The sequence below is a fragment of the Haematobia irritans genome, chromosome 1, assembly GCF_050003625.1.
Source record: "Haematobia irritans isolate KBUSLIRL chromosome 1, ASM5000362v1, whole genome shotgun sequence".
Taxonomy (NCBI): domain Eukaryota; kingdom Metazoa; phylum Arthropoda; class Insecta; order Diptera; family Muscidae; genus Haematobia; species Haematobia irritans.
The window spans coordinates 25,402,479-25,419,179 of NC_134397.1; the positions used below are offsets into that span (position 1 = coordinate 25,402,479).

Consider the following 16,701-nt stretch of genomic DNA (forward strand, 5'->3'; position numbering starts at 1 on the left):
GCCCATAATTATATATAGCTCCCATATAAACCGATCCCCAGATTTGACCTCCGGTGCCTTTTGGAGAAGCCCCCCATATTTCAATTCTGGCTCTCTACGTACCGTGCAAAAAGTCCATATCGATTCGTAATTATTTGTAGACTTAACTATACATAACTTTTTTGTCTAATATATACCACGTATGGACTAACAATTTAGAAAACGATGTTAAGAAGTTTTAAGATACCACAACCCATGTATTTCGATTATGGATGACAGTCTTTCGTAGAAGTTTCTACGCAATCCATGGTGGAGGGTACATAAGATTCGGCCTGGCCGAACTTACGGCAGTATATTCTTGTTATATAGTAGAGTTTGTCAAAATTTTAATTCTATAGTAAATTTTATCAAAATTTTATTTTTATAGACAATTTTGTCAACATTGCATTTCTATAGAAAATGTTGTGAAAATTTTATGTCTATAGAAAATGTTGTGAACATTTTATGTCTATAGAAAATTTTGTAAAAATTTTATTTCTATAGAAAATTTTGTCAAAATTTTATTTCTATAGAATATTTGGGTGAAATTGTATTTCTATAGAAAAATTTCTCAAAATTTTATTCCTATAGAAAATTTTGTCAAAATTTTATTCCTATATAAAATTTTGGCAAAATTTTATTTCTATATAAAATTTTGTCAAAATTTTCTATCGATACAATTTTTTTTTCAAAATTTTGTTTCTATAGGAAATTGTGTCAAAATTGTATTTCTATAGAAAATTTTGTCAACATTTGATATCTATAGAAAATTTGGTCAAAATTTTATTTCTATAGAAAATTTTGTTATAATTTTATTTCTATAGGAATTTTTTTCAAAATTTTTATAGAAATTTTTTTTCAAAATTTTTATAGAATTTTTTTTCAAAATTTTTATAGAAAATTTTGTGAAATTTTTATTTCTATAGAATTTTTCTCAAAATTTTATTTCTATAGAAAATTTTGTCAGAATTTTATTTCTATAGAAAACTTTGTCAAAATTGTATTTCTATAGAAAATGTTGTCAACAGTTTATTTCCATAGAAAATTTTGTTAAAATTTTATTTTTATAGAATTTTTGGCTGAAATTTTATTTCTATAGAATTTTTCTCAAAATTTTATTTCTATATAAAATGTTGTCAAAATTTTCTATCGATACAAATTTTTTTCAAAATTTTATTTCTATAGGAAATTTTGTCAAAATTTTATTTCTATAGGAAATTGTGTCAAAATTTTATTTCTATAGAAAATTTTGTCAAAATTTTATTTCTATAGAAAATTTTGTCAAAATTTTATTTCTATAGAAAATTGTTGCAAAATTGTATCACTATAGAAAATTTTGTCAAAATTTTATTTCCATAGAAAATTTTGTCAACATTTTATTTTGATGAAAAATTTTGTCTACAGTTTATTTTGATAAAAAATTTTGTCAACATTTTATTTCTATAGAAAATGTTGTCTAAATTTTATTTAAATTAAATATATTGCTATAGAAATTTATTAAATGACTCAATTAATTTCGTGATTGAAGTAAATTACTTACTGCTGTACATTCTTCAGTATCACTGGCTATTGCTGTAGCGGTCTTATTTACACTATAATCCAAAATGGCACATAAGTTCGCTGATTCATTGGTATCGGCAAATTCGTGTTCAAATTCAGCAATGGAGGCAAATAATTGGGGCAACCATAGGCGTATGGTATTTAAACTGAAATTGTATAAAAATGAAGCATTTTAATATAAATATTTAAATTAAAGTTAATAGAATTTACCCCAATAAAATACAAAATTGCATTACGTAGACATGTAAAGATCTGGCCAGCAGAGGTTTGCGGAACATGGGTTTGGTTTGTTGCCAACCTTCACGTAAACTCTGTATCAAGGTGCGATGTTCACGTTTAGACTTGTGAGGATTAGTTCCATCGGCAATTTGATTTTTATTCTCTATGGTAAAAATCACTTCATTGGCATTGGTATCACGTGTGGGAACTTCTTCTATTAAATGATGAATCTGTGGAAATTACAAAATTATAATGAATCCCTAAAGTCATGTAGACTGTTTTATTGTAGCTCTATAACTTACAGGATATGTATTCTTTGGTTTTCGAGTATTAAAATGGTAGATTTTTTGAAAAGCTCTCAAAGCTTCCATATTACGACCCTGAGACATTAGAAATTTCGGACTTTCTGGTAGAATGATAAGTGTTAGGCCACATATTAAACTGGGCAGGCCACATAGTAATAAAAATATTTGCCATGTGTGAACTGTAAGAAAAAAATAATAGAAATCGATTTGAAGGGATTAATCTCTAAAACTCCTAGTTCAAGGACACTTACCATTGAAATCCTCTATTACAAATTCCCAATCTCTTGGTAATATTAACCATGCCAAAATTGGTAGCAATAGTGTACCCAAAGATGTTATCATTCCCAAAATCATTAAAACTGTAGGACGATGTTTTGATCCATGAAGTTCTGTTAAATAGGTAAACAATACTGCTCCGGGACCATTAACTCTAGAATAAAACCAAAAATGGGCAGTTTTTAACCATTTGAAAGTTACGGGGAATTTCTCAAAAAACTCACATTAATCCTCCAAGAAATTTAAAGGTAACTAACATAGTAAAATTTTGACTTAATGAACTACAAAATACACATATGGCATCGGCTATGTAGCCTACTACTAGAATCTTTTTTCTTCCTTGTGTATCGGCTAGATAACCCCAAATAATAGCCGAAGATATCATTCCAGCATAGGTAGCTGCATTTAACATGCCCTTATTGAAGAGTGTTAGTTTTAGATCGCATTCTGCTATGGGCAGTATATAAGCCATAGTTGTGGTAGAGAATACATTGGCCAGGGTTGCCGGTATTGCTACAAAAATCAGCAATAAATTGAAGAGACCAAATCCCGAAGCTTCTATAGCTTTTTCAAAATCAGCAGGAGTATTGAGATCTGTAAAAAAAATGAAAATCGAAATATTGTTATAAATATATTTGAATATATATCCCAATAAAATAAACTATATAACTACACGGATGAAAAAGACTGTTTTTCATATGTTTGGGTGTGAAAATTAAATGTTTGGAACTCAAAATTTTTAACACAATTTTAAAGTGCGGGCATATAAACTAGTAGATCATGTTTGGGACATATATGTTAATATGTTAGAACATATTATGTTTGGGACATAAAATTTTTGTAAATATAATATGCTTGGATGCAAACATATACTAATTTAGAAATATCCTATGAACATATATGTGTTTAGAAAGAGAGATCTAGAGAGTATGCTGCAAGTAAAAGAATGGAAGTAACCAATTGGCGCCTTAAAAATATATATACACAAAGAAAATTTCATTCAAATTTTTTTTTCTACCAGTGTATGCCTAAGGTGAAACATAATATGTTTGAACAATACAAACAATATTTTGTTTGGACCAATCCTGAAAATATATATGCTTGAAGCAGAATGTATTTGGGGTATATGTTACAGAAGCGATTTTTTTGAGGGTGTATAAACTGATCCACCGATATGATTTGTTGGGCCTTCTGCCACCGTGGCGCAAAGGTTAGCATGTCCGTCTTGTATACAAAGGGTGTTGGGTTCAATTCCAATTTCCATCAAACACCAAAAAGTTTTTCAGTGGTGTTTAATGGCTTCTCTATGAGTTTTCACCGCTATATGGAACGCCGATCGGACTCGGCTATAAACAAGAGGTCCCCTGACATTGAGCCAAACATAGTATCGGGCACCACTCAGTGATAAGAGAGAAGTTCACCACAAAATTTGGCTTATTTTTGCCCAAATTAAATATTGTCCCAATATAAAATGATTTATAACTAACTTCCAATGAGGAAAACAATTTTAAATATTTATTATCTATATCCGCTATCCCAGCACAGTTAGTAGAATTTTGTACGCAACCCATGGTGGAGAGTGGCTAAGATTCGGCGTATTGTGGGGGTATAATTAATAAATTATTTTGATGCCAAGTTGTAAGTTTGTCTAGTTTTAATAGTTTAAAATAAAAATTTTAGTCTATATACAGAAAAAAAAATCACAAAAAATTTTCCAATTAAAGTCTTAACCGAGCCTTAACAAATATTCAATTAAAAATTTAAATAATTCAACAAATTTTTAATTGAAACAAAAATCAATCACAAAAATTAATAGTACTAATTAATTTTTAATTGGATCAATACATTTTTTAATTGGCTTTCAATTAATTTTTTAATTTATACTATCATTTCTGTGATTGAAGACATTTCAATTAAAACAAGTATATACGGCCGTAAGTTCGGCCAGGCCGAATCTTATGTACCCTCCACCATGGATTGCGTAGGAACTTCTACTAAAGGCTGTCATCCACAATCGAATTACTTGGGTTGCGATAACACTTGCCGATGGCAAGGTATCGTAAAACTTTTTAACACTGTCTTCTAAATTGTAAGTTAGTCCATAAGGGGTATATATTAAACAAAAAAAAGGCCGATTAAATACGTATATAATTCAGTTTGACAAAATTTTCTATAGAAATAAAATTTTGACAAAATTTTCTATAGAAATAAAAACTTGACAAAATTTTCTATAGAAATAAAATGTTGACAAAATTTTCTATGGAAGTAAAATGTTGACAAAATTTTCTATAGCAATAAAATTTTGACAAAATTTTCTATAAAAAAAAAATGTTGACAAAATTTTCTATAGAAATAAAATGTTGACAAAATGTTCTATAGAAATAAAATGTTAACAAAATTGTCTATAGAAATAAAATGTTGACAAAATTTTCTACAGAAATAAATTTTTTACAAAATTTTCTATAGAAATAAAATTTTGACAAAATTTTCTATGGAAATAAAATGTTGACAAACATTGCTATAGAAATAAACTTTTTACAAAACTTTCTATAGAAATGAAATTTTGACAAAACTTTCTATAGTAGTAAAATTTGACAATTTTTACATGGCTGTTAGTGGCCATATACTAACGAAATGTACCAAATTTCAACCGCATCGGATGACTTTTGCTCCTCCAAGAGGCTCCGGAGGTCAAATCTGGGGATCGGTTTATATGGGAGCTATATATAATTATGGACCGATATGGACCAATTTTTGCATGGGTGTTAGAGACCATATACTAACACCACGTACTAAATTTCAATTGGATCGGATGAATTTTGCTCATCCAAGAGGCTCCAGAGTTCAAATCTGGGGATCGGTTTATATGGGAGCTATATATAATTATAGAACGATATGGACCAATTTTTGCATGCTTGTTAGATACCGTATACTAACATCAGGTACCCAATTTCAAACGGATCGGATGAATTTTACCCCTCCAAGAGGCTCCGGAGGTCAAATCTGGGGATCGGTTTATATGGGAGCTATATATAATTATGGACCGATATGGACCAGTTTTTGCATGGTTGGTAGAGACCATATACTAACACCACGTACCAAATTTCAATCGGGTAGGATGAAGTTTGCTCCTCCAAGAGGCTCCGGAGGTCAAATCTGGGGATCGGTTTATATGGGAGCTATATATATTTATGGACCGATATGGACCAATTTTTGCATGGTTGTTAGAGACCGTATACTAACATCAGGTACCAAATTTCAACCGGATCGGATGAATTTTGCCCCTCCAAGAGGCTCCGGAGGTCAAATCTGGGGATCGGTTTATATGGGGGCTATATATAATTATGGACCGATATGGACCAATTTTGGCATGGTTGTTAGAGACCGTATACTTAGACCACGTACCAAATTTCAACCGTATCGGATGAATTTTGCTGCTCCGGAAGGCTCCGCAAGCCAAATTTGGGGATCGGTTTATATGGGGGCTATACGTAAACGTGGGCCGATATGGCCCATTTTCAATACCATCCGACCTACATCAATAACAACTACTTGTGCCAAGTTTCAAGTCGATAGCTAGTTTCGTTCGGAAGTTAACGTGATTTCCACAGACGGACGGACAGCCGGACAGACGGACGGACGGACGGACGGACATGCTTAGATCGACTCAGAATTTCACCACGACCCAGAATATATATACTTTATGGGGTCTTAGAGCAATATTTCGATGTGTTACAAACGGAATGACAAAGTTAATATACCCCCATCCTATGGTGGAGGGTATAAAAATAATTGGATCAATTAATTTCGTGATGGAATCAGAATTTTTTTGTTGTAGTATTTCGTTTCTTCATTATAGTTTCATACCATTAGAAAGATTTAAATTAAAATAATTTATATTATTTTGCTTTGTTTTTCGATACCCACCACCATAGAATGGTGTTGAGGGTACAATAAGTTTGTCATTCCGTTTGTAACACATCGAAATATCGATTCCCACCATATAAAGTATATATATTCTTGATCAGGGAGAAATTCTAAGACGATAACAGGTTGGCTGATAAGGCCGCCAAGATCATGTGATTTGACACCTTTTGACTTTTTTCTTTGGGGTTATTTGAAAGAAAAGATGTACGTCGATAAGCCAGCAACAATTCAAGAGCTAAAGGATGAGATAATTCGGCACATTAATGGCATAGAACCTCCATTATGCCTCAGCGTCATCGAAAATTTGGACCATCGGATGATGGTGTGCTACCGAGGTCGCGGCGCCCATTTGGCCGATATTTGTTCCATACATAATTCAGTAATACCAATATATCATAATAAAATAAAATTACAATAATTTCCTAAATAGTTTGTGTTTTATTCAAAATCAACATCGGCCCTTGAAATTTTAACCACCCTTTAGTTCCCATCAATAGCGATACCACGATTATAACGACCTTCCAATTTTTTGATACCATTTTGGTAGTACTCCTTCGGTTTTGCCCCAAAATAGGCCTCAGTTTCGGCGATCACCTCTTAATAGCAGCCAAATTTTTTCCCTGCGAGCATCCTTCTGAGGATGAAAAAGAAAAAGTCGCTGGGGGCCAGATCTGGAGAATACGGTGGGTGGGGAAGCAATTCGAAGCCCAATTCATGAATTTTTGCCATCGTTCTCAATGACATGTGGCACGGTGCGTTGTCTCGATGGAACAACACTTTTTTCTTCTTCATATGGGGCCGTTTTGCCGCGATTTCGACCTTCAAACGCTCCAATAACGCCATATAATAGTCACTGTTGATGGGTTTTCCCTTCTCAAGATAATCGATAAAAATTATTCCATGCGCATCCCAAGAAACAGAGGCCATTACTTTGCCAGCGGACTTTTGAGTCTTTCCACGCTTCGGAGACGGTTCACCGGTCGCTGTCCATTCAGCCGACTGTCGATTGGACTCAGGAGTGTAGTGATGGAGCCATGTTTCATCCATTGTCACATATCGACGGGCGTCGGGCGTCCACTGCGTTCACCGTCCTCCGTGCTCATTTCACCACGCTTGAATTTTGCATACCACTAAATTTTTGTTGATTTCCCTGGGACAGAGTCCGGAAACTCATTATCAAGCCAAGTTTTTGCTTCCACCGTATTTTTCCCCTTTAGAAAACAGTATTTTATCAAAACACGAAAATCCTTTTTTTCCATTTTTTTCACAACAACAAAAGTTGCTTCACAAAATACGCTCTATCTCACAAACTAATTGACTTACAGACGTCAAATTTTGACACGAATCATTTGAAGGTTGGTACTAAAGGGTGATACGGTCAAAATTTGGTCAAGGGAAAACGCGTGTAAATCGGTGAAATCGTTTATTTAAAAAATCAAATTAAATTTCTTTTTCAAGTTCAATTAGTATAAAATTCAGGAAAAATATTCAGTTAGGCTTTCGCTTTTCCAAATCCGAATTGCCGGGCCTCACGCTTGACACCTGCCATCAGATTTTGTACAGCCACCTTGTCCACCTTCTTCGCCGCAGAAAGCCAGTTTGCCTTGAACTGCTGCTCGTCCTTAGCAGTTTTTTTTGTCTCCTTTAGGTTCCGCTTGACAATAGCCCAGTATTTCTCAATTGGGCGGAGCTCTGGCGTGTTGGGAGGGTTCTTGTCCTTGGGAACCACCTGCACGTTGTTGGCGGCGTACCACTCCATGGCAAGATGCCAAAACAGTACGGAACAACCGTGTTTCTTCAGGAAAGGCAGCAGACGTTTATTCAAACACTCTTTCACGTAAATTTCTTGGTTGACAGTCCCGGAAGCTATGAAAATGCTGCTTTTCAAGCCACAGGTACAGATGGCTTGCCAAACCAGATATTTTTTTGCGAACTTTGACAGTTTTATGTGCTTGAAAATATCTGCTACCTTTCCCCTTCCTTTTGCCGTATAAAACTCCTGTCCCGGAAGCTGCTTGTAGTCGGCTTCGGTTTCGTCGTGCATTACCACGCAGTCAAACTTCGTCAGCATCGTCGTGTACAGCCTCCTGGATCGCGCTTTGGCCGTCGTATTTTGTTTATCATCGCGATTTGGAGTCACTACCTTCTTGTAAGTCGATAGTCCGGCTGGTTTTTTGGCTCGATGCACGGTTGTAGACGATACACCCAGCTTATTTGCGGCATCTCGGAGAGAGAGGTTAGGGTTTCGCTTGAAACTACCGGCAACTCTCTTTGTCGTCTCAGCGGCTTCCGGTTTTCGATTTCCCCCCGATCCAGACTTCCTGGCTGTCGACAAACGTTCCCCAAACACTTTAATTACATTTGTAACGGTTGATTTGGCAACTTTTAGCGATTTTGCCAGCTTTGCGTGCGAGTAGCTCGGATTTTCGCGATGCGCGAGCAAAATTTTGATACGCTGCTCTTCTTGCTTGGACGGCATTTTGACAACTGAAGAGTGAATTCCAAAATCAAAATAGGAGCAACATTCTACACACACACATTCAAAATGAGGGGTGTTCAGGTTTTTTAAATGCAAAATTTAAAGAAGTACGTCACGTTTATATTGACCAAATTTTGACCGTATCACCCTTTATATAAAAATAATATACATTTAATACTAGCGACGCCATCTATGTATAACGATGTCCGTCTGCCTGTCTGGATGTCTGTTGTAATCACGCTACAGCCTTCAACAACAAAGCTATCTTGCTTCATTTTTGCACAAACTCGTTTTTTGTCTCAAAGCATGTCAAGTTCGAAAATGGGCTATAAATCAACCTCCCGATTTGGGGTCTTGGGCTTCTAGAAACCTTATTTTCTATCCGATTTGCCTAAAATTCGAAATCTAAGGGTATGTTAGGACCACAAACAGGGATGCCGAATATGTTGTGTATCGGTCTATGGTTTGCTATAGCCCCCATATAGCCCGATCTCCCGATATTATTACTTCTAGAAACCGTAGTTTTTATTCAGTTTGCTTGAAATTTGAAATCTAGAGGTTTTTGAGAAATAGGTGTTCCGAATTAATTGTGTATCGGTATAGATTTTGATATATCTCCCTTATAAACCCCCCATTCGATTTGGGGCCTAAATTCTGTAGGTTTTTCAGAACCACAACTAGTTGTGCTGAATTTTGTGTATCGGTGCATATTTTGGCATAGCACCCATATAGACTGGTTTCCTGATTTAACTACTTGGGCTTATAGAAACCGTCGTTTTTATTCGATTTTCCTAAAATTGTAACGGATTTAGTTTATCGCTCCATTTGGTAAGGCCTCCATATAGACCGATTTCATTTCTTGAGGGTATAGAAGGCGCATTGATCATCAAATTTGCTTGAAACTGAAAGTGAAGTTTCCAAGTCTATAGATTTTAGATTTAAAATCAAGGCGTTATTAATTCATTTTTATATATTAGCATTAAATACCCTCTATATATTATCAAGTAACACACTACGACGACGAGTTTTCAAAGGTAACTATTATATTTGATTTATGGTGGTGGGTAGGGTATTTAAGATTCGGCCTGGCCGAACTTAATGCTATAACATACTTGTTTTTTGTTAAACTATATACATTAATAATAAAATAATTTTATTTGCTTTATTTGGCATTTCTTACAAAAATAAATGAAAATTAATTATAAATTCATAATACTTTTTAAATATCCGACTGGCTTCATCGCAAAGGTATTATGGGTTATTCAACAATAAAATTTGATCCATAGTTAAATTGTAACTGGGTAAGGCATCGTCAACCCATTCATCTAATTTTTTGGCAATTTCTGGTGATAGTTCCTCTTTGTAGGCATTTATTTGACCTTTTCGGCAAAAACTGTTGAAAACAAAAAACGAATTTACATGAAGTTTATAATTGCTATCGAGCTGAGATCACAGAATAGAGAGATCGAGGTACGCCTATAAAGTAGAGTCAACAAAAATAATAAAACGAAATATTTTTATAAGGATAATGAAAATGCGGTTATTCAATAGAAATTCATTATAATAACGAAACATTACATTACATTTATGAAATATTTATTTTGTTCCGTTTTAATGACATTTTCTTAATTGGTGTTGTATATACCATCAGAGATAAGTCACTCCTTAAAATTTTTAGGTGTTGGGTGGAGACGGTAATATAACCTATGACTCTTTGTAAAGCACGACATATTTCGTTAGCAGCCCGTACATTAAAATATCGATAAGTTATTATACCCTCCGCCATACAATGGGAGGTACATTATCTTTGTCATTCTTTACAACATCAGACCCCCGATGTCCGTAAGTCCATATGTTGAAATCACGCTAACTTTCGAACTAAACAAGCTATCAACTTGAAACGTGGTACAGACCATTTTTAGCTAGAGCAAACATATACCAACAGATATGATTTTGGGAACCTCTTGGATGATAAAATTTCATCCGATCCGGCCCATATCGTTCCATAATTATATATATCCCCATATATACCCAGATTTGAATTCCGGAGGTCGCTGAAAGATCAAATTTTATCCGATTCGGTTGATGTGACTTTAGTATATGGTCTCTAATTTTATGTAGTCTCAATATAAACCGATGCTTAGATTTGATTTCCGGAACTTCTTGAAAAAGCAAATTTCATCCCTTCCGGTTAAAATTTGGTATATATGGTCTCTAAAAATCATACAAAAATCGCCCATATCGTTCCATAATTGAATAAAGTCGGCATATAGACCCCATGCCCAGATTTAACTACCGCAGCCTCTTGGAATACAAATTTGATTGGATCCGCTTGAAATTTGGTATACGATGTCGGTATGTAACCTATCACAACTACGAAGAATTTCGTAAATATCGGTCTATAAATATATATAGCCCCCATATAAACCAAATCTCAGATTTGACCTGCGAAATCTCTTGAATGAGTAAATTTCATTCGATTTGTTTGACATTTGGTACGTGACGTTAGTATATGCTTTCTAACAACAAAAATTATTCCTATAGGAATAAAATTTTGGCAAAATTTTGTATAAAATCAATTTTTCTATTCTATTTCGGGATCCTCGTAGAGGAATAAATTTCATTCGTACCAGCTGAAATGTAACCACGGTTGCCACAGTTGGTAGAATTCTACCAAAAATGGTAGATTTTTTATTATTAGGTAGATTGATAGAATTCCTGATGATTTGGTAGATTTTGCAAAATATCCCTCTCCAACTAAAGGGTACTTCAAAATTTTTTATATCTTTATTTTCCTATAGAAATAAAATTTTGAAAAAATTTCCTATGGATATAAAATTGTGACAAAATTTCCTATAGAAATAAAATTTTGACAAAATTTTCTGTAGAAATAAAATTTTTTACAAAATTTTCTATAGAAATAAATTTTTTACAAAATTTTCTATAGAAATAAAATTTTTACAAAATTTTCTATAGAAATAAAATTTGTACAAAATTTTCTATAGAAATAAAATTTTGACAACATTTTCTATAGAAATAAAATTTTGACAAAATTTTCTATAGAAATAAAATGTTGACAAAATTTTCTATAGAAATAATATTTTGACAAAATTTTCTATAGAAATAAAATTTAGACAAAATTTTCTATAGAAATAATATTTTGACAAAATTTTCTATAGAAATAATATTTTGACAAAATTGTCTATAGAAACAAAATTTTCTATAGAAATAAAATTTTGACAAAATTTACTATAGAAATAAAATTTTGAAAAAATTTTCTGTAACAAAATAGAAACACAATTTTTACAAAATTTTCTGTAACAATAAAATTTTGACAAAATTTTCTATAGAAATAAAATTTTGACAAAATTTTCTATAGAAATAAAAGTTTGACAAAATTTTCTATAGAAATAAAAGTTTGACAAAATTTACTATAGAAATAAAATTTTGAAATTTTGAAAATTTTGACAAAATATTCTATGCAATAAAATTTTGACAAAATTTTCTATAGAAAAAAAAAATTTTGACAGAACAAGACTTTTTGGTTTGGTAAAATTTTCTTCAAAATTTGGTAGATTTTTTTTTACTCGATTGGCAATCGTGAATGTAACCCCCTGAATATCATACGAAAATTGATTCATATCGGTTCATAATTATTTATAAACTCCTCTGCATAAACCGATCAAGAACTAAAGAGGCTTGTATAGCTATGTAATCTCTCTTTTTATCTACACTGAAAAAAAGCTTGCCCTGTTCCAAAGATTTTGTCATTAGACTTTGATTTCGAGCCACAGAAGTGGAGAATTGAAGTAAGGATACTTTAAGGACACGTCTTCAAATAGAAATTATGATAGGTTTCAAGTGAAAGCGTCCTTAAAATAAGGTGATGAAAACATGTGCTTTTGTTTTTGCGTTGTATTCAAAAAGTCAACAAATTTAAAGACGATTTCATTAATTTTAAAAATTTGTTTGGAACCATTAAAGTCAAGTTGACTTTAGTAAAACCAAATTTTCTTTGATGTAAAGATACGTATTTTTATGTCAAATCACTTATCAATAAAGACAAATCGACTTCATTGAAATATTTATCGACTTTTGGATAAGGAAAAAACGTTTATATCAGGACAAGAAATCTTTGGATTCACGACAGTATGTGGTATGGAAATAAAATTTTGACTAAATTGTCTATAGAAATAAAATTTTGACAACATTTTCTATAGAAATAAAATTTTGACAAAATTTTCTATAGAAATAAAATTTGGACAAAATTTTCTATAGAAATAAAATTTTGACAAAATGTTCTATAGAAATTCAATTTTGACAAAATTTTCTATAGAAATAAAATTTTGACAAAATTTCCTATAGAAATAAAATTTTGACAAAATGTCCTATGGAAATAAAATTGTGAAAAAATTTTCTATAGAAATAAAATTTTGACATTTTGACAAAATTTTCTATAGAAATAAAATTTGGACAAAATTTTCTATAGAAATAAAATTTTGACTAAATTTTCTAAAGAAATAACATTTTGACAAAATTTCCTACAGAAATAAATTTTTGACTAAATTTTCTAAAGAACTAAAATTTTGACTAAATTTCCTATAGAAATAAAATTTTGACAAAATATTCTATGCAATAAAATTTTGACAAAATTTTCTATAGACAAAAACAAAAAAAAAAAAATTGACAAAACAAGAGTTTTTGGTTTGGTAAAATTTTCTTCAAAATTTGGTAGATTTTTGTTTACTCGAGAGGCAACCGTGAATGTAGCCCCCTAAATATCATACGAAAATTGATTCATATCGGTTCATAATTATTTATAAACTCCTCTACATAAACCGATCAAGAACTAAAGAGGCTTGTATAGATATGTAATCTCTCTTTTTATCTACACTGAAAAAAAAAAGCTTGTCCGGTTCCAAAGATTTTGTCATTAGACTATTGATTTTGATTTCGAACCACAGAAGTGGAGAATTGAAGTAACAATACTTTAAGGACACGTCTTCAAGTAGAAATTATGGTAGGTTTCAAGTAAAAACGTCCTTAAAATAAGGCGATGAAAACATGTGATTTTTTTTGCGTTGTATTCAAAAAGTCTACAAATTTAAAGACGATTTGATTCATATTTAAGATTTTTCAGAACCATTAAAGTCAAGTTGACTTTAGTAAAACCAAATTTTCTACCCATTTTATACCCATGTTTATGTCGAATCATTTAACTATAAAGACAAATCGACTTGAAATTGAAATTTTTATCGACTTTTGGACAAGGAAAAAACGTGTATATCAGAGCAACGCTCCTTCTTCTTTTAAGGACAAGAAATCTTTGGATTCACGACAATATGTTTTTTCAGTGTAACATAGACTCCATATGGACTATGGACAATTTAGAGACAAAGTGAAGAAATAAAACTTGACCATCCACCATCGCCAAACAAAAGTATTTTGTCTTGGAGGTGAATGTACTTTAGCAAATGATTTCTTATCACTGCACTCCATGATTAGATGGCACTTAAATGCATTTACGTTGCTCTCTCACAGTCATGCAAACAAAGAAAAATTCATTAAAATTGAGCCAATACAGTTTGATTGACTCAAATTTAAAAACCAATTTTGTTGACTTAATGAACCTTTTTTGTTTAAACCACCTACCCAGTTCCTTCAAAATGTAATCCAGATTTTCGCATAATCTGTTCAAATTCCCAATAATGATTGGTTTTTGGATTTTTCTTCATTTCTTCAAATGACAAATGTTTCAGCATTAATTCCATAGTGGATTCATCGATGGATACTCGTAAAAATTGGGTAATATTGAGAATTTCTTCTTTTAAATTCCGTTTCATGCGTTCATAGCTTGTATAGTATAGCCATGGTTCCGAACGTATGGCATAAAATTCGGTGATATGATTGAGGTAATCATGAGCGGTATTCATTTCCATGCGTTTGCAGATGTAATCATCTAAACTTGTCGAGGGTAAACGACCCAGAGTTCTATCGTGATAAAATTCCGAAACAAGAACATCTTTGATATTACGGGCCACATAAACCACCTTGGGAGGGGAAAAAGGTGGATTTTAATATATGTAAATGGAAAGTCTGTGTGACATACAATCAGAGAGAATAAAAAGACAAGAGGACGAAACTGTGAAGGGAAACTGCGTCAATAGGTGTCAGTCATGAGGAAAATTTCTCTAATCTCATGCAGTTTTTGTCGGCACTTCTCTCAAATATCATACAATTTGCGTCGGCGTCGCCCAGTTCAGTTCTCTGCCGGCTTTACGAAACGTAAGCAAAATTTGTAATAACAAATGTTCTTTAATATAAATCTTTTCATTCTATTAATTTTTTTGGCAGACAATTTGAAATTTTAACTGCCGATGCCTTTATAAAGAATTTGTCAAAACAGCGCTTCAACCGCAACGTCGGTAATACCAAAGCCGCAGGCATTGTGCGACATCTATACGGTTGACATTTGTTGTTTTTGTAGAGGAGAAATTTTCGTTCTCTTGTTTATGTTTTTATTCTCTCTGATACCATTACCTACCTTAGGTTTTTTCTCCCATATCTGAGTTGGCAATAGAGGCATACATAAATGGGATTTTATCAGACGAGGTCTTTTTGTATTTTCAATTGGTTTAAAAGCCCTCCACATATCTCCATAGGTCATAAAATCAAATCTTGAAAAAAAAGTAAACAGAAATGATAACAATTACCATTTTATTCCCTATATTGAACTTACTCCATGAAGGGTGTACGTAATTCTAAATCGATTTCTTTTGCTGTCGTGAAATTAAAATTATTCATAACCAACCATAAAAGTTCCTGCATCCAAGTAGTTCCAGCTTTCTTCAATGTTACAAGCCATACATCGTCTGTGTATATTTCAAGATCATGAACTTTATGAAGAAATTCTTCACTATTGGGTCGATAGAAACATTTTCGTTTAGACCAATCTGTGGCTAAGATATTTGTTGGATAGCTCTTTGGTGTGACTTCTACCGGTTGCAGCATTTTGTCTACTAATATGACCAGTATTTGTGCCAAACTTCCACTTTTAAATTTAATTTTTTTCTCTTTTAATCCGGACAAACATTTTGCCATTGCGTTGGCTCTCTGGCGAATATTGCTTGCTATCAGCCAGAGATGGGTATGTGGAATGCTGACCACAAAATGAACGAATTTTAAAAACAATGACCTTGAATTTTTCAAACACACTTTCTGTCCAACGAACTTTTTCACGGGGCCATAGTTTTTTTTTTACCCTCCACCATAGGATGGGGGTATACTAACTTTGTCATTCCGTTTGTTACACATCGAAATATTGCTCTCAGACCCCATAAAGTATATTCTGGGTCGTGGTGAAATTCTGAGTCGACCTAAGCATGTCCGTCCGTCCACACAAGTAGTTGTTATTGATGTAGAACGGATGGTATTGCAAATGGTATTGCATATATGATCACTTTTACGTATAGCCCCCATATAAACGGATCCCCAGATTTGGCCTCTAAGAGAAGCATATTTCATCCGATTTGGCTGAAATTTGGTACATGATGTTGGTATATGGTCTCTAACAACCATGCAAAAATTGGTCCACATCGGTCCAGAATGATGCTGGGATGTTCTTTATACACAATATCATTTTGTTGTAATTTATATCAAAGTAAAGTACAATAAGAGTTTATTCTTCCCGGGAGTCGCAATTTTTTTTTTATTTATTTTACAAATAAAATTTGAAAATTAATAATTTGATTTTTCATTCCCTTAGTTTGGTTATCGGGCCGGAACAAATACTACTAGCATCAGTCTGGAGATAATTCATGGCGGTGAATAGATAATGCACCTTAAGAATGTTGAAAACAACTGGTAACATTTCGGAGATGGAAAATGTAGTACTATAGTACTTTTTCAATACTTGGT

At 32.7% G+C, this 16,701-nt stretch overlaps 2 protein-coding genes across 3 annotated transcripts in view; both read right to left on the reverse strand.

The window, feature by feature from the left end:
* LOC142220469 (uncharacterized) overlaps positions 1 to 16,701 on the reverse strand; it is a 61,513-nt gene that overhangs the window by 17,391 nt on the left and 27,421 nt on the right. For both annotated transcript variants that reach the window (XM_075289643.1, XM_075289642.1), the window contains exons 2-6: positions 2,603 to 2,972; positions 2,354 to 2,532; positions 2,100 to 2,281; positions 1,789 to 2,027; positions 1,559 to 1,724 (exon numbers count right to left, since the gene is read on the reverse strand). In XM_075289643.1, coding sequence (XP_075145758.1) covers positions 1,559 to 1,724; positions 1,789 to 2,027; positions 2,100 to 2,281; positions 2,354 to 2,532; positions 2,603 to 2,972 — 1,136 coding nt within the window. The remainder of the gene's footprint in view (positions 1 to 1,558; positions 1,725 to 1,788; positions 2,028 to 2,099; positions 2,282 to 2,353; positions 2,533 to 2,602; positions 2,973 to 16,701) is intronic.
* Positions 9,921 to 15,868, reverse strand: LOC142220468 (sulfotransferase 1E1-like). The gene is made up of 4 exons (XM_075289641.1): positions 15,524 to 15,868; positions 15,329 to 15,461; positions 14,437 to 14,834; positions 9,921 to 10,177 (listed from the first exon to the last, which is right to left on the reverse strand). The coding sequence occupies exons 1-4, from the start codon at positions 15,793 to 15,795 to the stop codon at positions 10,036 to 10,038; spliced, it is 945 nt and encodes a 314-aa protein (XP_075145756.1). The 5' UTR covers positions 15,796 to 15,868; the 3' UTR covers positions 9,921 to 10,035.